Source organism: Schistocerca serialis, chromosome 2 (genome assembly GCF_023864345.2).
Source record: "Schistocerca serialis cubense isolate TAMUIC-IGC-003099 chromosome 2, iqSchSeri2.2, whole genome shotgun sequence".
Taxonomy (NCBI): Eukaryota; Metazoa; Arthropoda; class Insecta; order Orthoptera; family Acrididae; genus Schistocerca; species Schistocerca serialis.
In genome coordinates this window covers 55,127,869-55,150,731 of record NC_064639.1, presented here as the reverse complement: position 1 = coordinate 55,150,731, position 22,863 = coordinate 55,127,869, and the positions used below count along the sequence as shown (strand labels likewise).

At 47.4% G+C, this 22,863-nt stretch overlaps 1 protein-coding gene across 1 annotated transcript in view; it reads right to left on the bottom strand.

Moving 5' to 3' along the window:
* Positions 1-22,529, bottom strand: part of LOC126455725 (proline-rich protein 36-like) — a 66,392-nt gene extending 43,863 nt beyond the window's left edge. The window contains exons 1-2 of the mRNA XM_050091494.1: positions 22,485-22,529; positions 12,436-14,814 (exon numbers count right to left, since the gene is read on the bottom strand). Of these exons, the coding sequence (XP_049947451.1) occupies positions 12,436-14,814; positions 22,485-22,529 (2,424 nt within the window). The remainder of the gene's footprint in view (positions 1-12,435; positions 14,815-22,484) is intronic.
* Positions 22,530-22,863: the final 334 nt, after the last annotated feature.

The window sequence follows — 22,863 nt, the reverse complement described above, 5'->3', positions numbered from 1 at the left end:
ATTAAATGCATTTGCTAATGTGAACACTTTCTGTCAACAGATCTATTAAATAATAATTTTGTGATCCACATTCTTTAAAAAAAAAGGAGCACTTGGAAAGGAAAGAACAATAAGAAGGGACTAGTAACAGTAACTGGACACATAATTTTCTTTTCAAGTACATGGTAATATTTTTTTTACAATAAGTTGTTGTGGTGCACCACTTTAATTACTTAGACATTAAGATGTGATTATACATTTCCCTTATCTGCATTGTTATCTTTAGTGTACTATTTTTTCTGCTTGAGCTATGTCATGTTTAGATATAAGCTGCTGTTTGCCAGGCATAGTGCTACTGAACTTTAATTTGTGTTACTCTGCTAAGCCAGATTTATTTTTTTGTTTGCTGCGCATTGCCTCATATTAGTTGTAATGTTGAATTGCTTGGTAATTTAGATTTAGTGTAGCTTGCTTTGCGATTTTCCATTTTTTTCATTGCTGTTTATATTAATTGTTTTATGTGCTGCTGCATTGCCTCGTCCCTTAGTTTAGCATCTGAGCTCAGTAGATTTAAGTTAGCTTAAGAGGGGGTAGACTATATAAGAAACTGATTATGGAGAATAGGTAAAGAATGCATTGCGAAGTTATATGAAAAAATATTTGGGCCAAAATGAGTATTGTACACTGAGAAATAATTATTTTGAAAGAAATATGAATAGAATACAGAAAGCAGTTATAGATAGGACTTTTTGGGAATAATGATGAACAAAGGGAGATCTCCATGCAAAATACTGCAGTAAAACAAACCCTGTCCTTTCCCTTTTGTGTTATCCCACTATATGTTGGTGTACCCTTGTGTATTTGTTTTCTTCCTGTCTCTGTGTACTGTTTCATAGAACTTTTTTCTCTTCTAATACTAAGCTACATCCACTATGATGAGGAATACTGTTATCCTCGAATATAATTGGCATTAATAATATGTTATTTACTTTGTAAAGATGTTAGACATTATTAATTCTGTTCTGTCTAATGCTCATGTGTCAAATTAATGTTTCGAAAACTATTCTCATTATTTTATATATTTACTTATGTCACAATTCCTGTAACTCTGATGGATATGTTATTTCGATTTTTTGTAAAGCCTGTACTACAAATGTTATCTATATTGTTATGTTCTTTAATGATGTATTTTGTACCTTTGTAATTTTATTTTCATGTTGTAAATTTATAATTGTATAGACACCAGTTCTTCAAATTAAGTTACATTTTACTGCACACGTTTCTGTTGGTCATAGTATATGGACAATATGTGAGAAGTTGGGACTGTTAGTGTTTGCACGTGTGTTACTAATTCAGCAAGGGACTGGATAACAGCATTGCTGGTTCTAAGGACAATTCCAAAAACTTTGTGAGTGCAAAAGTGGTGGTTTATGGACTTGCTATATTCTCCGCAAGACTCTTCGATGGTGAATGCGCACCTGCACAATCGCAACAGATGGCTGCTGGCCATCTCTACAATGACTACAGTGGGTCTGCATCTTTGATGGCCCACCATTACCATTATCTCTACAAGGACTACAGTGGGTCTGCACCTCTGGTGGCCCACCAATACCACAATCTCTACCAGCACTCCAGTGGGTCTGCTCTGTGATGACCTACCTACCAATATTCTTCAAAACTTCGAATGACTCTGCTGTGGGTTTGCTCCATTGTGGCCCATTACCTGTCAGCATGTCAAGAGTCAGCACTGTCTTTCCGTTGGAAGGACAACACTACTTCTTCAAGACGGCATGGAAATCCACTACTTCCGTGTGCATTGTCTTTTACTGCTCAGACTTTGAGAAAAGAAACGGCAGTTTCACTGTGATGAATGATCAGGACTGTCTTTATGGACTGTGACAAAATTTTAGCTTTTGACCAACGTTGTATCAATAAGTGTGTGCATTTGATATCTTTGTTATTGCAATTATGAAAAATTTTTTCAAATCTGTATTGGTCACTGCCCAAGTCAATTTGTAAAATTTTTTTGTGGGGAGCATGGGGGCTATGTAAGTAGGCTGTTTAGGTTTTTGTAGACTGTTTAGTTTTTTTTATTGGTAACGCCACCTCTGTATGAAAATCACTGGCTGTGCTGTGTGCAGTCTGTGGCTACTTTGCATTGTTGTAATACTCGCCATTGTAGTGTTAGGCAGCTGGCTGTGAACAGCGCGTAGCGTTGCGCAGTTGGAGGTGAGCCGCCAGCAGTGGTGGATGTGGGGAGAGAGATGGTGGAGTTTTGAAATTTGTCATGAACTGCTATATTTATATATGATGATATCAAGGTAAATACATTGTTTGTTCTCTATTAATATCTTTCATTTGCTAACTATCCCTATCAGTAGTTAGTGCCTTCCGTAGTTTGAATCTTTTATTTAGCTGGCAGTAGTGGCGCTCGCTGTATTGCAGTAGCTTGAGCAGCGAAGATTTTTGTGAGGTAAGTGATTTGTGAAAGGTATAGTTTAATGTTAGTCAGGGCCATTGTAGGGAATTTTGAACGTCAGACTGCGTTGCGCTAAAAATATTGTGTGTCAGGTTAAGCACAGTCATGTATAATTGATCAAAAGGGGACGTTTCAGACGCATCCCTTCTTTCGAAAGGTTTATCCTGAATCTTCAGAGACGATTCTTTAATTAAACTTAGCGCAAAACATCGCCTTACCGTGCTGACGGCTACACTCAACTCCAACCGTGAGCTGCCCTACATGGGTTTCTCCCTTATCCACTGCTAACATGAGCTTACTCTCAAATTCGAAGACCATACTACAATACAATCGTTAACCTAATGTTTATACAACTTAATACAGAGGTTTTACTTCCACAAGTTTTCCCTTGGCTAACCAATTGACTGGCAACTGATGTTTTGGTGGACCTGCAGACTGTGCACATATGCGCCCCGGCCTCCTAGTAGCCGGCCAGACGTCGGCTGCACCCGGGCACACCGAGAAAGAGCGGCGGTGCGTAGCTGGCGAGACTGCAGAAGCCGTCTGCGACACTCGCAGTGCATTCCACGTCCGGCTGTGTTTGCAAACACGCGGTGCGGCTGCGAGGGTGGGTAGAGTGCCGTACGAGGCCGCCACGGCCTGAAGTGCACGCGGCCTGCCCTCCCTGGACCAGTGGCGCGGGGTGAGCGAGCCGCTCGTTACAGCTGGTGCCTTCGAGTGGTCAGTACACAGACTGCGTCGGGAAGCGTTCGTCCGGCATCCGAGCACTACGGTTTGGCGAGAGAAGTGGTCGCAGGGTAGGTAACTCTCGACACGCACACACTTTGCTTTGGTGTCGAGCTGCAAGACTGGGTAATTTAATAAATTACATCCGAGCCATGTGCTCGGCATATCTCCCGCTCGGCAGAATGGGGTTTGGTGAATCTCACATTGCTTATGTTTAATTTAGTATTTTTTTTCACTTATTAGACCTAATTTGTTGAGTATCGTTTAGAGTACGGTTAAGATTACGTTTTTCGAGTCACGTGAACCCGTGGTCTTGTCACTGTTTAAGGGTAATGACATACCTGATAATCTGGAACCAGTAATTGGGCACAAATTGCCGCAGCACCCACATGTTTTACTCGTAGGCGTCTCGCTCATTTGGCTCGCGACTGTTCAGAGTGTAAATGGATGACAATATGCGGGAGAAAGTAGTTTATAAAGTTTTTTAGTGTATTGGTGGCTTATCTGTTTTTCTGGTACTAATTGCAGTAGCGGCTACTACTACTACAGAGAGTGTTTCTGGTGTAACAGAGCGAGTGCAGGTGTGAACAGAAGAAAATTATCGCCGAAAGCAGGAGCACGAGGACCTCCTGAGGCTTCCAAAGTCGGTCAGGTTTAGTTACAGCGCGAGTCGGGGGGAAAATAAGCCAGACTTGGCGGTTAGCTGCTTCTTATTTCGTCCAGCGGTAGTAACAACTAACAATCCCTTTTTGGGTAAAACAACGGAAGATGTGTCGGCTTCCATTAAAGATGTTACAGTTACTGCAGGAATGAGCGGTCGATCGGACGAAGTAACCGTACGTGTGGCTAACTTGTGTTTCACAGGGGAGGCGGAGACGTGTGTGGTACATGGTGAGATCCTCGGTGAAGCACAGTCGTTTCAGCTGTCGGTCACTGCACTAAGCCAGCATTACCAACAACAAAATACCACACGGTTTTTTTCGCGTAATGGGTCAAAGTATTTTCAGATAGGATTCGCCAAGTCAATGCTCAGACGTATGTGCCCACCTAGAAGGCACAGGCCAATAAGGTCTTCCTGCAGGAGGCAGAAAACGGGACTTGCCGCAGAAATGGCACGAACAGTTCGCACTGACAATCAGAGTGATGTAACAGCACCTCTTATAACTGCGGCACTGGTCGTGGTGGCCCAGCGGTTCTAACCGCTTCAGTCCGGAACAGCGCGACTGCTACGGTCGCAGGTTCGAATCCTGCGTCGGGCGTGGATGTGTGTGATGTCTTTGGGTTAGGTTTGAGTAGTTCTAAGTTCTAGGGGACTGCTGACCTCCGATGTTAAGTCCCATAGTGCTCAGAGCCATTTGAAGCATTTTTTATAACTACGGCGCAATGGGAGGAAAGAGATTTTGCCACGAAGCAGCGGGTGTATCAGCATGTATTCAGATGCTACAAGTGTGGGCTTAAGGTCCACAGTGTAAGCAACCGGAGTGTTACTTGAACGGGGAAATAGGCCGACGAGTATATGATTGTCGGAAGAGCAATAACGGGAAGCACCATCAGGAGAAGCAGCCATTGAACTTAAGTACAGCTGGAGGAGTTTCATTTTTAACAAAAATTATACCAGCTGTGCCCCACCTTCATGCACCTGAAATATAGGTGTACGAAGATGAAACTTAGGCGAGACCGCTCGGACCGTCGGAAAGCAGCCGCCGGCTGCCGGCTGCCGGCTGCTAGTGAGTGGCTGCGGCTGCGGCCGCGGCTGTGGAACAGAGGCCGGGGGCCGCAAATGGCTGTTACCAGGCTGCGGCCGGCCGCCACGGTGCGTCGCCAGTCACGCGCCGTCGGCGAGTCCAGCGGTACCTGAGTGCACCACTCGCGCCGAGGATATTCACTGACTCTTGACCCACATCGTGTGAGGATTAACCTTCGACAACGCGTCTCGGGTGATACAACTGCAAAGGAAGCCATGCTGCGAGGCTCACTTGTCGTCAGAATGACGCCAACTAAACCGCAGGCGAGTTCACTGAAGATTGATCGGCAGAATAAAATATCAGCTAGTATGGGAAAGTTAGTATAGGTTTCGGTGGGTACGAATTTGCTTTGTGCAACTTGGTACGTGGTTCAGCCCCTGTCGAGTAATGAAGAGTAGGACAAGTCACATTGTTTTGTACGCAGAAACATAGTACACGTGAGTAATGTTAATGGGGAATATATAGTTGCAGTTAGCATACATAACTTTGGCATAGGTGAAATTGTCAAAAGGCACAGAAGTAGCCACTCTGGAAGTATTAGATGAAGGAAACTTGGGTAGATCGAGTGTGGATAGAAGCCGTAAGAAAACCGTCGACACGGCTGTGTTAGGCGAGAAGCCGGCCCACTGGAGGGGCAGTGGTCACTCGAGCCTGGCGACGGCGGATCGCCGGTACCTCCGGCGACCCGGCACCGCACACCGGCAGGCGGTACTACACCGGTTCGTAGGGAACCGTATCGCGTAGCGAGACATTAACAGGCGAGTTCGTCGAATAGCAACTACGAGATGGGATCGTAGAACCCAGTGACAGTCCCTGGAGCACAAATATCGTAATGGTTCCTAAGAAATCACTGGATGGAACGAAGAAATATACGCTTCGCTGTGATTACAGATTTATGAATGCACAGACCGTTACAGAAGCTTATCCAATCCCTAATATTACAGAAGCCAACGGTCTCGCCGCAGTGGTAACAGCGGTTTCCGTCAGATCACCGAAGTTAAGCGCTGTCGGGCTGGGCTAGCACTGGGAAGGGTGACCACCCGGTCTGCCGGGCGCTGTTGGCAAGCGGGGTGCCCTCAGTCCTTGTGAGGCAAACTGAGGAGCTACTCGACTGAGAAGCAGCGGCTCCTGTCTCGTAAACACATACGGCCGCGAGAGCGGTGTGATGGCCACACGTCTCTCCGTATCGGCATCCAGTGACGCTTGTGGGCTGAAGATGACACGGCGGCCGGTCGGTTGACCCTTCCGAGGCCTGTTCGGGCGGACTTCAGTTTCTAATATTACGGAAACCTCGGATAACTTCGACTGGTGTCAGTAATTCAGTACGATAGATCTCAGAACTCGTTATCGTCAGTTAGAAGTAGCACTTGAGGATAAACCACGGACAGCGTTTACTGCATCGTGTGGATATTATCAGTTTAAACGGCTGCCATTCGGTTTAAAAAATGCGCCTGCTGCTTTCCAGTGGTTATTAGATGGAGTTTTGAGCTTAAGACCTTTGTGATATGTTTAATGGCGTAACAATCTATTCAAAGCATACATCATAGCGTGTCAGACGACTGGACGATGTTTCCAGTGGGATACACAGTCTGGACGGTCGATGCTCAGCACGACCGCGTGGCATATTGCTCAAACTCGTGTTAACTATCATCAATTCAAAATTCTCCAGCATCACTTACGACAAAAAAGATACTGTCATTCGCCGCTTTGTGCAACTGTTACTGTAAACTCGTAGAGGATTTCACGTAACAGCAGAACCTTTGAACAGGTTACTCAAAATGGGTGTTAAGTTTCAGTGAACACAGGAGTTTCAGCTGCCATTCGAGAAATTGAAGGAGGCACTGAATTCGGATCCCATGTTTTTTTTTTTCAGATTTTGAAAAAGAGTTGGTCCTCTCTTCTGACCCTTCTGATGAAGAAGTCGGTTGTATTTTGGATCAGACGACTAATGGACAGGATCATCTACAAGCTTGTGCTTCGGGGCAGTTAAATAAGGAGGAATGTAGCTATTCCACAACTGGAGAGGAAATGTTGTCAGTCATATATGGTATCATATTGCCTGTCTTACTTACATTGATTGAAAGCTGTGACTGATCGTGCGTCATTGAATTAGTTGCTCGGTCTAAAAGTCTTGTCGTCTAACATGTTGGACTTTCCAGGCTTAGTGTGTACGATTATGAGGTTGTCCGTAACCGACTACAAAATACACAAACAGGGACATATTAAGATGCAAAGTAGCCGTGTTGAGTTCATTGGACAAGATTGTGTCGGAATGGCCACAAACACAGGCAGAGGATAAAGACTGTCAAGCCACACTTTACCACACGTGAAGATTTGTTCTGCAGAGTCATGACGTGTGGACCGTGCGTCGTGGTCCTGGCAGTTTTACAACAGGGTCGCGACCGTCTCCTCCACGTCACGGTGATCGACGACCAACAGATAGGCGAGTCGTGGAAAGGTTTTGGTGGAGCAATAGGAAGCGCGACGTGGAGCAGTATGCAGAGACTGCGTAACGTGCGTGCAGACGGCAGATATTTTGCATCAGAAAATCCCTTTCCAGATGTTAGAAAGGGCGTCGAAGCCATTTCCAATGGTTGGGTTCGACATTTGTGGTATAACAAAACAAGTTTAATAAGTCACGGCTGCAAAATACTAACACGAATTCTTTACAGACGAATGGAAAAACTGGTAGAAGCCAACCTCGGCGCAGATCAGTTTGGATTCCGTAGAAATGTTGGAACATGTGAGGCAATACTGACCCTACTGACTTAGAGAAAGATTTTGACAATGTTGACTGGAATACTCTCTTTCAAATTGTGAGGGTGGTAGGGGTCAAATACAGGGAGCGAAAGGTCATTTACAGTTTGTACAGAAACCAGATGGTAGTTATTAGAGTCGAGGTGCACGAAAGGGAGGCAGTTGTTGAGAAGGGACTGAGACAGGGTTGTAGCCTATCTCCGATGTTGTTCAAACTATATACTGAGCAAGCAGTAAAGGAAGCAAAAGAAAAATTTTGAATAGCTACTAAAATCCATGGAGAAGAAATAAAAACTTCGAGGTTTGCCGACGACATTGTAATTCTGTCAGAGACAGCAACGACCGGGAAGAGCAGTTGAACGGAATGGGGAGTTGTCTTGAAAGGAGGGTATAAGATGAACATCAACAAAAGCAAAAAGAGGATAATGGAATATAGTCGAATTAAATAGGGAGATGCCGAGGGAATTAGATTAGGAAATGAGACACTTAAAGTAGTAAAGGAGTTTTGCTATTTGGGGAGCAAAATAACTGATGATGGTCGAAGTAGAGAGGATATAAAATGTAGACTGGCAATGGCAAGGAAAGCGTTTCTGAAGAAGAGAAATTTGTTAACATGGAGTATAGATTGAAGTGCCAGGAAGTCGTTTCTGAAAGTATTTGTATGGAGTGTAGCCACTTATGGAAGTGAAACATGGAGGATAAATAGTTTAGACAAGAAACGGAAAAGTGGTGCTACGGAGGAATGCTGAAGATCAGGCAGGTAGATCACGTAACTAATGAGGAGGTGCTAAATAGAACTGAGGAGAAGATGAATTTGTGGCACAACTTGGCTAGAAGAAGGGTTCGGTTTGTAGGGCACGTTCTAAGGCATCAAGGGACCATCAATTTAGTATTGGAGGGAAGAAAGGAAGATAAAGATCGTAGTGGGAGACCAAGGCATGAACACACTAAATAAATTCAGAAGGATGTTGGCTGCAGTAATTACTTGGATATGAAGAAGCTTGCACAGGATAAAGTAGCATGGAAAGCCGCATCAAACCAATCTCTGGACTGAAGACCACGGTAACAAGAACATAACAAAGCACCTCAGGGACCTGGTACGTGATAATGGTCGTAGATCATTTTTCACAGTTTTAGCTACAACAGTGATTTTAGACCGACATGCCAGTACTGTGGCACAGGTGTTAGTTAACATTTGGATACTGAAGTTTGGGTTGCCTGATACCTTAGTCAAAGGCGAGGACACGAAATTCATTCCAGAACTCATAAAACAACTACGCTGCATTTAGTGTGTATTCGTAAGTTATGACTGAGCCTGTTCCACCCTCAGAGCACATCCATTAGAGCTGTGCAGTCGCAATGCATTGACTGAACACTGACCTCTGCAGATGCCGCTGATCCGCGCGCCAGTGGAGACAGCGGGCAGCGCCACACCTCCAGAGTTCAGCGCCCCCTCTTAACAGTGGCTTCACTAGTCGCCCATTGCCGGTCGGCCCCAGTTCGGTCGCAGACTCTGAGAGCGTCAGTACTGAGTAACGGGAAGAAGATACTAAGCCTGCATTCTGTGACAAGTAATAGTGTACCAGAGTCTTCTCTCCTTTCTCGTTTATGTCGGTGGTGACTCCCGCAGTAGCCAACACAAAGAGACCGTTTCTAAAATGCTAAGCTTTCACACGAATGTTAGACACGACATCTGAAGAAGCGACAAAGTAATTCAGTATGTTTTTGTTTCACATGGGTAGAATAAGGGTAGAAACAAAGGGAACAAGGGCATATATAGTGGTCCAGAAAATGGCGAGTTCTGCGAAGGGTGTCGCAAAATGGCACACAACTCTATTGTCTAGTTTAGAACACGGAATATTGGACAATACGAGGTTAGTGTGAGATTAACTGTGGAGCTAACTTGGTATACCAGTGATACAAAGATGATGTTAAATAACTACCTATGAAAGACAAGACAGTTAAGTTCGTTGGATAACAAGTTGGGCATTGAAAGTTTGCTCCGTGCTGGGTGATGTTAGGAGTAACGTCACTGCACTGCAGGAAACTGATTGTCCAGCCGAGTATTGATTACAGCACAAGGGTTCATGTAGGTGGAGAATGAGTTGCACACCGAAAGTAATTAGCGAAATTTTTTTCGTAAGGTTAGGATAACAGTAAAAAAGGATGGAGCAAGGGTATATATAGCGGTTCACATACCTGTAGCAGGGGTCAGTTTGAAATTTCAGTGGTACACCACTTATTTCAGGTCGTGGGGAAGCTAGTGTAGTTACATCGTCAGCGGATTTGAAGAAATACACTCGTGGGAGTAATGATGTCTGTCCAGACAGACCGGTACAGACTGATAGGCAGACGTGTGAGGCGAGTATGTTCTCAAGGAAAACGAATGAGACCAGCTGCGAAAAGGAAATCTATCCGAGAGACAGGGAGGCACTGGCTGTACTTGGTCTACTCACCAGAAACTGTGCCGGCAAATTGCTATGGAAAAGGGAAACCTGAGGGAAGCAGTGTTGGCAGTGAGGGTACAGCTTGTGAGATGGCCAGCCCCCCTCTGGCTGCGCTGCGCTCCAGCTAGTTCGGCGGCGCCCTGCCGCAGGTAGGCACGTCTCGCCGGAACTCGGACGAGTCGATCGGCGTCACCTAGTCGGCCGATCGGCGTCACCGGGGATGGGTCGCGGTTTCTCTCAAACTCAAAACCCCTTTACTCTCTCCAGTTCGACTAGCAGATGGAACGGTTTGAGCCCCTACACTCGACTACTCATACTCTTATAGCGACGTGACTAATACGCTTTCAGTTTCTTTTCCTCCCAGCTCTTCGTAGCTCTCTCTCTCTCTCTCTCTCTCTCTCTCTCTCTCTCTCTGCTCTGACCTCGGGCTGCCAGGCCCAGTTCGATTTGCAGTTCTCGGTAGCACACGAGTGCCCGACCTACAAAATATTACTTCACTGTTTGTCACACTGTTGCTCCACCGTCGACTGGTGTCACAAACTTGCCCCTGTACACAGTATTTTGTTGTGACGTGAGGGCACCGTCAGCTGTGCTGGGCTCTATTGCCTGCCTCTCGTGGCAACAAAACTTCAAAAATTCGCAATTCGCGCGCCGAACTTTTCCGGGCTCAGCAATAGACGCAGAAGCTGGGTCACAAGATAAACGTGTTATTTTCCTTCCGTCAGTATCTCGCAATTCCTGCAGAGAGCTCGTGGCATCTGGCAGAGTACCGATACGCCGAGATACAGAAAAAGTTCGTAACATTTAAAACGGGAGACTGATCGTCTATGCGTCGTTCACCGAATCGACTCACCTACTCCGAGAAACATCAATTGAAATCCCCTAAACGTGAATAAAGAAAGAGAATATTTTAATGCATCAGGAAGCTCAAATATGACTGCAGTACTCTCATAGGAATTTGCAAATCACAAAATAGAATACAGCATCGTACACAACATAATTGAAACAAATGCATCTCATAAATACATATGTGACCTGTATAACTAGAGTATGTGTTCACTATGTATCACACACCAAAGTTGAGTCAAATCATCGGCGAAAATTAAACTGATAGCGAATAAGTAATAATTAATTTTGAAGGCTTTTCAAATAACAATTTAATGGACGCGAGGTGCGTACCAAACAAAGGTAATTTTCCGAATAACTCAAATCTGATATCAAAGGTAATTATTTAATTTACTTAGTGAAGTAACATTATATTGAAAAAATTATTAAGCAGAGTTACAGTAAGTTGAAGCATAATATAAAAATTTCTCACCAAATGCTTTACGTCGAAGTTTTATGAAAACCTAACGAAAATGTTTCTTAAGATCCGTATGACGTGCTACGCACCGGCAAATCCGGAACACGCGCCAGTGGGCAGTACGGACCAGCTGGACTGCCGTTGCTCTGGTGTGTCGACTGAGGTGGTGGTCGCACGTGAATTAACTCTTCGACAAAATACGGAGCAATCTCTCAGAGTTGGTATGCAAAACTTTGTCCACGGGAAGCAACCACTGCTGAACTTTGCGATTCAAGTTGTGCATCGATTCGTGTAGAAATGTATGAAACAACTGTGGCAGATGTAGCCACAGAATTACATTCGTACACACTTCTATATGAAGAGAATATAAATAAGAAATAATAAGTGTAAGAGCTTCATGTGTGTCTTTATTTCTGTATAAAATCCCCTGTGTACCATGAGCAAGTGGATGAAACAGCATTATCTCAAGTGCCTCGTCCTTACCGACAGGAAAGTGGAAGAAGGAGAACAATGGACCATTACTTCTCCATATTACACATAGTATGTTGTCGGATCGTCCAACTACATAGGAACATAGTCGAGTCACATTAATGTGGCCACTGCCTACGTTGCAAATCGGTATGCAGTAACCACTCACATATCACTGGTGGCAGCACTAGGCGTGGGGGGTATATACATCGTGTCGAGGTGGCACAGAAAACAGTGTAGTCACTGTCGTAATGTACAAATCGAGTGATTTATCTGATTCCAAAAGAGCACACTTATTGGCTTTCGGGCCAAGTGCGAAATCGATTCTGAAACTGCAAAGTTTGTGGACGGTTAGAGTACTTTTACGGCAAAATGGTGCAGCGAGAAGCAGCGCCTCGGTAGCTGAGGTGCAGCACGTGCCGCAGATGACACCAGGGCTGAGCGGCGGCTGCCGAGGCGAGGCGTGTGCGGGCGGGCGAGTGAGCACCCGTACAGCCGAGGCAGGCGGAGATGACAGCAGGGCTGAGCGACGGCTGCCGAGGCGAGGCGTGTGCGGGCGGGCGAGTGAGCACCGTACAGCCGAGGGGGGCGGAGATGACAGCAGGGCTGAGCGACGGCTGCCGAGGCGAGGCGTGTGCGGGCGGGCGAGTGAGCACCCGTACAGCCGAGGGAGGCGGAGATGACAGCAGGGCTGAGCGGCGGCTGCCGAGGCGAGGCGTGTGCGGGCGGGCGAGTGAGCACCCGTACAGCCGAGGGAGGCGGAGATGACAGCAGGGCTGAGCGGCGGCTGCCGAGGCGAGGCGTGTGCGGGCGGGCGAGTGAGCACCCGTACAGCCGAGGGAGGCGGAGATGACAGCAGCGCTGAGCGGCGGCTGCCGAGGCGAGGCGTGTGCGGGCGGGCGAGTGAGCACCCGTACAGCCGAGGCAGGCGGAGATGACAGCAGGGCTGAGCGACGGCTGCCGAGGCGAGGCGTGTGCGGGTGGGCGAGTGAGCACCCGTACAGCCGAGGGAGGCGGAGATGACAGCAGGGCTGAGCGGCGGCTGCCGAGGCGAGGCGTGTGCGGGCGGGCGGGCGAGTGAGCACCCGTACAGCCGAGGCAGGCGGAGATGACAGCAGGGCTGAGCGACGGCTGCCGAGGCGAGGCGTGTGCGGGCGGGCGAGTGAGCACCGTACAGCCGAGGGGGGCGGAGATGACAGCAGGGCTGAGCGACGGCTGCCGAGGCGAGGCGTGTGCGGGCGGGCGAGTGAGCACCCGTACAGCCGAGGGAGGCGGAGATGACAGCAGGGCTGAGCGGCGGCTGCCGAGGCGAGGCGTGTGCGGGCGGGCGAGTGAGCACCCGTACAGCCGAGGGAGGCGGAGATGACAGCAGCGCTGAGCGGCGGCTGCCGAGGCGAGGCGTGTGCGGGCGGGCGAGTGAGCACCCGTACAGCCGAGGCAGGCGGAGATGACAGCAGGGCTGAGCGACGGCTGCCGAGGCGAGGCGTGTGCGGGCGGGCGAGTGAGCACCGTACAGCCGAGGGGGGCGGAGATGACAGCAGGGCTGAGCGACGGCTGCCGAGGCGAGGCGTGTGCGGGCGGGCGAGTGAGCACCCGTACAGCCGAGGGAGGCGGAGATGACAGCAGGGCTGAGCGGCGGCTGCCGAGGCGAGGCGTGTGCGGGCGGGCGAGTGAGCACCCGTACAGCCGAGGGAGGCGGAGATGACAGCAGCGCTGAGCGGCGGCTGCCGAGGCGAGGCGTGTGCGGGCGGGCGAGTGAGCACCCGTACAGCCGAGGCAGGCGGAGATGACAGAAGGGCTGAGCGACGGCTGCCGAGGCGAGGCGTGTGCGGGCGGGCGAGTGAGCACCCGTACAGCCGAGGGAGGCGGAGATGACAGCAGGGCTGAGCGGCGGCTGCCGAGGCGAGGCGTGTGCGGGCGGGCGAGTGAGCACCCGTACAGCCGAGGGAGGCGGAGATGACAGCAGCGCTGAGCGGCGGCTGCCGAGGCGAGGCGTGTGCGGGCGGGCGAGTGAGCACCCGTACAGCCGAGGGAGGCGGAGATGACAGCAGGGCTGAGGGGCGGCTGCCGAGGCGAGGCGTGTGCGGGCGGGCGAGTGAGCACCGTACAGCCGAGGGGGGCGGAGATGACAGCAGGGCTGAGCGACGGCTGCCGAGGCGAGGCGTGTGCGGGCGGGCGAGTGAGCACCGTACAGCCGAGGGGGGCGGAGATGACAGCAGGGCTGAGCGGCGGCTGCCGAGGCGAGGCGTGTGCGGGCGGGCGAGTGAGCACCCGTACAGCCGAGGGAGGCAGAGATGACAGCAGCGCTGAGCGGCGGCTGCCGAGGAGAGGCGTGTGCGGGCGGGCGAGTGAGCACCCGTACAGCCGAGGCAGGCGGAGATGACAGCAGGGCTGAGCGACGGCTGCCGAGGCGAGGCGTGTGCGGGCGGGCGAGTGAGCACCCGTACAGCCGAGGGAGGCGGAGATGACAGCAGGGCTGAGCGGCGGCTGCCGAGGCGAGGCGTGTGCGGGCGGGCGAGTGAGCACCGTACAGCCGAGGGGGGCGGAGATGACAGCAGGGCTGAGCGACGGCTGCCGAGGCGAGGCGTGTGCGGGCGGGCGAGTGAGCACCCGTACAGCCGAGGGAGGCGGAGATGACAGCAGCGCTGAGCGGCGGCTGCCGAGGCGAGGCGTGTGCGGGCGGGCGAGTGAGCACCCGTACAGCCGAGGCAGGCGGAGATGACAGCAGGGCTGAGCGACGGCTGCCGAGGCGAGGCGTGTGCGGGCGGGCGAGTGAGCACCCGTACAGCCGAGGCAGGCGGAGATGACAGCAGCGCTGAGCGACGGCTGCCGAGGCGAGGCGTGTGCGGGCGGGCGAGTGAGCACCGTACAGCCGAGGGGGGCGGAGATGACAGCAGGGCTGAGCGGCGGCTGCCGAGGCGAGGCGTGTGCGGGCGGGCGAGTGAGCACCCGTACAGCCGAGGGTGGCGCTGCCCAGTCTCCCCGGCGACCGTTCGGCTGTATTCGGGCCCCCGCAGCGGGCGCCTGGTTCGTGACTGCCGTTCAGTCACGACGAATCTCGAATTTGTACGCCAGTACCGTAACTGGACGTCCACTCAGTGATGGTAGGTGGTCATCGCACAGGCGGCCATTGGTGTGTACGGCGTGAAAGGTCTGAAAGAACAAATTTTGCACGGAATCGATGAAGCAACCTTCCAGAAGTTCAGCAAAAGCAGTGCTATTCCCCCCACCTGAAAAGGTAAAGCCTAACTGTTTATTCGTATTGACGAGGTTGCAGTGGAGAACCAGAATCAAATACGGAAATATTTTTGATTTGTCCGACGTATGAAAGTTCAAATGTCTTATTGGAGCCACTCATTTTTGACGATTCTGAAGCAGTTGGAAAAGGGTAATGTGAACCTTATTATTGCTTTCGGACAGGACAACCTGAATTTAGGACGTATTTTCCGAGCACATGTAGGAATCGGCATGACATTTAACGAATTCATTGGCATGTGGGGATCGATGGAATCACGTGCAGTACGACGTTCTGAGCATTGAGAAAACGAGAAAAGTGAATGACAGCCAAGGTAGGTTTCTGTTTGCAATAAAGTACACCAATACGTAACAGGATCAGTATTTTGTAGACTATGGAAAAGTTCAAAATTTTTGGTGACATTTTGTCATCTATATAAAATTGGTGAAAAACAATCTAGGTCGCAATGGTTATTTCATTCAAAATGACCGGTTTCGGCCCGGTCTTAGGCCATCTTCAGAATAACACTGTCAAAGATAAACATCGTGCCAGTTACATAAAGGAGTCTGTGATTTTCGAGATAAGCTTTCTTCGAACTATTTGAAGACGTCATTTAAAAAGACTGCTGTTTTTCTGTTTTACCTTAATTCCAGTTGTACTTTAATTTTGTAACCTAGAATTCCGTAACAGGGAGTTACATTTAATTATCTTGTTCTGAATTTGTTAGCAAAATACAGACATGATTAACTACTTCCTAGTTTTTCCAGTTTAATTAAGTGATCATGCGCTCTTTTATTACCAGATTTTATGCGCTGACGTAATTTCTCGACAAATAACGATTTATGGGTTTCCAAGTACATTATTTTTTGTGAGAAAATAGTTCTGTATAAACAGTATGGCCCGCATTCCAGTTTTATTAAATGATTAGACGCAATTTTATAATCAGTTTTTATACGTTGACGTAATTTCACCACAAATAACGGATTATTGGCTTCCAAGTACTGTTGTTCTTACGTACGACAGGTCTGGTAAGTTCCTATGGGACCAAACTGCTGAGGTCATCGGTCTCTAGGCTTATACACTACTTAATCTAACGTAAACTAACTTACCCTAAGGAAACACACACATACCCATGCCCGAGGGAGGACTCGGACCTCCGAGGGGGGTCAGCGGCGCGAACTGTGGCAAGGCGCCTCAGACCGCTCGGCTACCCCGCGCGGCCTACAACAGGTCTGTATTACGAGAATGACTAGCATTTTGCTGGCAACTTGCAGTAAAAATTGTACTGGCGCTGCTTCAGAAAACACCGTCCTGATTATCTCTGACAGCTGTGATCGACGTCAGTCGTTATGGTAACACATGGCGTCCATGATATACATTTTGATATTTGCTGGTCATCTTACTTTGACATCTGTATAGCAACGGCGTCCGTAAATAGCAAGTTCAGGCGAGAAGAGTGCGCCAAAGTTCTACTACATTTCGTATCCAGAATGAGATTTTCACTCTGCAGCGGAGTGTGCGCTGATATGAAACTTCCTGGCAGATTAAAACAGTGTGCCGGACTCTGCTGCAGAGTGAAAATCTCATTCTGGAAACATCCGCCAGGCTGTGGCTAAGCCATGTCTCCGCAATATCCTTTCTTTCAGGAGTGCTAGTTCTGCAAGGTTCGCAGGAGCGCTTCTGTAAAGTTTGGAAGGTAGGAGACGAGGTACTGGCAGAAGTACAGCTGTGAGTACCGGGCGTGAGTCGTGCTTCGGTAGCTCAGATGGTAGAGCACTTGCCCGCGAAAGGCAAAGGTCTCGATTTCGAGTCTCGGTCCGGCGCACAGTTTTAATCTGTCAGGAAGTTTCAAATTTCGTATTATTCAGAACACAGTGTAATTACTGTATAATTATCATAGATGATAATAATTTTACGTGAATTCATTTGTTTATTCCATACACACATTCTATTGATTAAACAGCCGATGTCCGCAGCTTGTGGTCCTGCGGTAGCGTTCTCGCTTTCCACGCCCGGGTTCCCAGGTTCGATTCCCGGCGGGGTCAGGGATTTTATCTGCCTCGTGATGACTGGGTGTTGTTAGGTTTAAGTAGTTCTAAGTACTAGGGGACTGATGACCCTAGATGTTAAGTCCCATAGTGCTCAGAGCGAAATAGCCGATGCTATGGGTGTAAATTATTTCCGCCAAATGGTACTACAAGAAATATTAATTTAAATAATCTTACTACAGTTACTCACTATTTTTAACAATCCGTTCTGTCGTATAGGCACTACTTTTTATGATTACTCACTTTTAGATAAACTGTATCTTCAGATGATACGTAAATTATGTAAATAGTTCCTCATTGGCTGACGTTGGCGTCATAGAACTAAACACGCCCTCACAAGACCTACATAACGCAATGGTGCCTAGCCAACACTAGCGCCTGAGGTATACTGACTGTTCTGAACACTGTCAACCGCAGGTGATGGGTAAAGACTCTTCCAGTATAATCAGGACAGATTATTTTAAGTCACTGACTTCTTTATGCAACTTGCACGATTTCTAGTCTACACAGTGCTATTCTGAAGGTGGCCTAAGACTGGGCTGAAACAGGTTATTTTAAATAAAATAACTATTGCGATCTGGACTTAATTATTACATATGACTAATGCAGGCAAAACTACACACCAGATAGAAGAATAAAAATCCCGAACACTGGCAAATACATGAATATTATCGGCACTGGGTTAGCCGTCGCAGACAGCGCAGGAAAAGCCACTGACATTTAGTATAAAAGACTGGGAAGTCTACCTCTGGAGTTCCTCCACTACGCTGGCCCCAATGGCTATGGCTGCCGCAGCGGTCGCTGCCCACATCAGTCACTTCAGAGTTTCAAGAATGCTGCCTTACTAAATTATAATTGTGAAGGAAGGAAGGAAGATTGGATTTAACGTCCCCTTAACATCGAGGTGATTAGGTTGAGAGCACAGGCTCGGATTATGTCAGTGCTGGGGAAGGTAATCGGCGGTGCCCCTTGAAAGGAGAATAGTAATGGTGGAGTGGTAGTCCAGTCACTCCACATTCCTGCATACACGTGTCATAATGTGAGGTGTGGATCATTTATGGCTGGCAGATCTCATTGAGGTGAGACGATATTCGTCAGTAAATAAAAGTTTCAAATATATTTTGATGGTTGTAGATATTTATTCAAAATTTGCCTGGGCCTTATCTGTGAAAGCAGAGACTGGGAAGGAAGTTGCACAGGCGAATGAACAATAGCTGCAGTCAGGAATGAATCGTTGTCCTGACAATCTTCGAATCGACCATGGGCTGGAATTTTGCAATAGGTATTTGAAGATAGTAACGGAGCAATACAGAATAAACCACTAATCTACATTTTCCCACATGAAAGTGAGTATTCTGAATTGTTTGAACATTAAAAAAAAACATATGTGGATATTACTTAATCTCCACGGTTCATACAAATGGCTAGAAAGTCTCCCACAAATACTTGGAGAATATACTCGAACTAAACATCTTTTGATAAGAGTGAGGCCTCTTAACATTTGTGACAATGAGCGTCTAATCGCAGTACACAACTGTATTAAAATGTTGGATCCATAGAAGCAGAAATTTAATGTAGGTGATTTGGTGTCTATTGTAAAAGACAAAACCGCGTTTAAGAAATTTTGTCTGCTTAACTGGCCAGTGGAGATATTTACAATTTGCAGAGTGAAATGAGCAAACCTCCGAACTTACGTCATAAAGGACAGTGAAGCTGAGTACCCGGCTGGAACTTTTATAGAGAAGAATTGCAGAGACGCACTGGAGCGGACATGTTTCTCATAGACTTGGACTTTCCAGCATCACACAACGTTTAGTGAATGCTCACGATCTGGTGTATACCAGGGTGCACCAACCGCAGACAGTCCAGTACCATAATATGAGTGCTACAGAGTACACCATTCTCGATAAGTTACATATTGAATTACATATCCCTGGATATAACTAACTGCTGTGGACCTGGAAAGGTGATGGAAAACTGTCTAGCTCGTGCAGATAAGTCGATTAATCTAGTAGATGAGGCCTCCAAGGAACATGATTTAGCATTTGGCAGAATGTCTCACTGTTGATCGAAATTTAAATGACAAAGCCAAACATACTCGTACATGTCACACAGGCATACGGTAACATATTGCAGAATTTGCAGTTGATCAAACAATATATGCCAAACTTGTGTTGGGTGCTTGGACTAAATTCCGACAAGTTATGAGCGCAGCTCATCATACAATAAAACAGAAGAAGAAAAAACCTGTTGGATGTTTAAAAAAATGCGTCCAGTCTGTGGTGGCAGTGGCAAAAAGTGCCCTGGAGAAGAAAGTAGTAGGAACAGCAAGTAGACGTCTTAAAACTTCTACAGCTTTGCCAATACCCAGCACGACTCGTGGAATTATCCCATTTCTATTCTAATTTCTGCAGGACTAGACGCTGTTGCGTTTTTAGCACGAAGGTGGCTGCTGCCATAGCCTGAACAGAGAAGAATGTACCAAATGCAGAGAAACAACTGTAGGAGGCAAAAAGACATAACAGGCAGGCACTATTAGGGAAGGAGTATATTTAAAAGATACAAGAAAGGACCTGGCCTGTTAATTAAACAATTAGTTTCCTAGCTGTACTGCGCAGTGCTGTGCGGCGTTTGTTGCGAAAGACGATGGAGAAATCCAAACTGGGGGGGGGGGGATTGTTAATTTGTATATTGTGGAAGAATCTGGAACCCACTGTGTTACATATGTTAGAAAAACACTAGAATAACGTCTGCCTAAAGAATTATGCAATTACTTCCTGTTGTACAAGCAGCATGCACATCACTGAGTCAGTTGATGTCATGCAGTCTCATGTCAGAAGAGTGCTTGTCAGTATTACTGTCTGCCGGTAGATCTAAGCAAGGGAGAGTGGAGTGTTGCACTGATCGCTCTTGAAACATACAACAGCATTCCTAACATCACCATGGCGAACAGTGAATTACATCTAGGAAGTAGTAAAGTTGCACAAATATCTCATGGCTTATACGATATTGGTGATTTAAATGCAATTATAGAACGTATACCTAATCTGAGTACCCGAAAACTGGACCCTGCTCGTATCAGTGCTGAGAGTAGAAAGAGAGAAGACAGAAAATTAAAAACTCTGACATCGAGTTGCACAAATGATGCACGAAATTCAGTGAGCGAAGTAATATTAAAAGTTGTATTAGCTTCCGTGCTGCAAAGATTAATAATTAGTGAATAAACTACTCTAATATTCGAGAAAAATAGTAAATTATGTATTAGATATTACATAGTGCACGATCTTGCCGGGGACGAATTCCGACGTGTGCCAGTAGACGCTCGTTCGAGTTCCGCGAAACAGAAACAGACAACACTGAAACGTGGTCTTTCCTTATACGAGTATATACGGGGGCGTGCTGAAAGGTAATGCCTGCAAATTTTGTATGTGGAAACTCTTAAAGCTTTTTTAAACAAAGCAAATGCTGTTAACATTCTACACGTTTATTCTTCGTGTCCACGCATTTATTTCTCAACATAACCCTTCACGTTGGCGACGAACACATTTCTCCCAACGAGAGACCAGTTTGGCGATAGCGTCACTGCAGAAATGTTTCACATCGTTGACGGAGCCACGACCTCGCCTCCGCGTGCACCACTTCATCGCTATCAAAGTGAAGTCCTCGAAGGTGTTCTTTAAGTGTTGTAAACAGATGAAAATCGGATGGGGCCAAGTCGAGACTGCGTGGGCAGTGTGTGGTCTGGCGTTGTCGTGCTGAAGGAGGGGGTACTCGGTGTACGGACGAACTCTTGGAATTCGTGCTTTCAAAAAAATGGTACAAATGGCTCTGAGCACTATGGGACTTAACATCTGAGGTCGTCAGTCCCATAGAACTTAGAACTACTTAAACCTAACTAACCTAAGGACATCACACACATCCGTGCCCGAGGCAGGATTCGAACCTGCGACCGTAGCGGTCACGCGATTCCAGACTGAAGCGCCTAGAACCGCACGGCCACACTGGCCGGCTCGTGCTTTCAGAAGCGCGATTACATGACTCTACATTACACATCGCCATGTTGTACGCGACAATTCGGAGCCCTCTAGCGGCAGTGGATTGCAAATATGTAGACACGAAGAATAAACGTGGAGAATATTAATAATGTTAATTTTATTTAAAAAGCTTTAAGAGTTTTCACATAAAATATTGGGAAGTCTAGAACACGGATGGCATCACTCCTACGCAATCTTTGCGGTTGCGCTGCCACGCTAATCTTTTTACTTTCGGAGGTTGTAGTCATAGAGTAAATATCTCTGGAGTGAGCATTGCGTTCTGCGCATGTTGTCAACATTAAACCAGGATTGTCACGTGTTCTCGGGACTTCGCTGTGCGTGTGTGCTTTCCGCAGCGTTTGAAGTTTATAATATCAAGAGTTTTTGTTGTGTTTCGCCGTTTGTTGATAGTGTAATAGCGATGTATATGTTAAAAATTTCGAGACGCATTATAATTAAGGCTTGATTCTGTAGACACATTTTTCTACGATTTTATGACTATATAATAGATATTACGGCTCGTACAAAAGCTTACAAACAATCGCTTCCTCTCGTAAATTTGCTAGTGGAACAGGAAAGGAAATGGTTGGTTGTTTCAACAAATACTATCCTCCATGCATTTATCAGTGACTTGTCGATTATATGTATAGATTACTCAGTCTACTATTTATTTAATAAACTGGGAGCAAGTACGTAAAATGCGTTAAATAAATAGTTCAAAGTGTCACCAGTAAGAAAATTTGTCCTTTAGGTCCCAAAACCAGAAAATAAATACGCAGGAATAGCAGGAAAAAAAGGACGAATTAGCAGGGATATAATCGCTAATGTGTGGCAAATTCGGTGTTTTTTCGGACACTTTCAAAAGTACTAGCGTACTGTCAAGTCGTTTTGCAAGACTATCAGTGCAAAATGTACTTCAGGTTCTGTAATACTATAAAGTGCCGTATCATACCGAAAAATACCAAAAACAGTGTCCAGAAGCAGAATGCAAAACGAGTATCACTTGCACCTAAAAGTTACGTAGCTGGTTTATTCCGGGTATCAAATGGATACTGTTAAAATGTCTACGCAACATATATAAATAATCCACGACTCGTACGAAAAGAATCCGTCTGTACTAGAGATGTAGTGACATTCTAAATATAGAGGGCGCTATACGGACAAACACACGACGTCCCGAGAACACGTGACCAAGCCGGCAATGTATGTTGGCAACACAAAATCTGTTCTGCGCATGTGAATGCTGACTCCAGAGATATTTACTCTACGGTTGTAGTTGAGTGCGTGGCAATGTGACCTCTGCTGCATGCCGCTTTCATGTCGTCGCGGTCTTAATGGCCAGCAGTTGGAGCTTTATGTCAGCTGTAACTGAGGAATAGTTCGACTGTCAGTTGCAAGTCGCATATCGTGTACTGGCCGGGCTGTGTGACTCGAGGGACGTCTCGATAAGGGGACGGGAGGGGCGCTGAAGCGATATGGCGAGGCGAAGCGAGTCGCGGCCAGATAGCCGCGGGCGCCGCACGAGGCCGGAGCGCGCAGCCGCCAGCCAGCCAGCCAGCCAGCCAGCGCGGACGATGCGGTGAGTCTGACTCCCTGCCTCGTGTCTGCGTGTCCGGGGGGCATTGCCGGAGGCGGGCAGAGC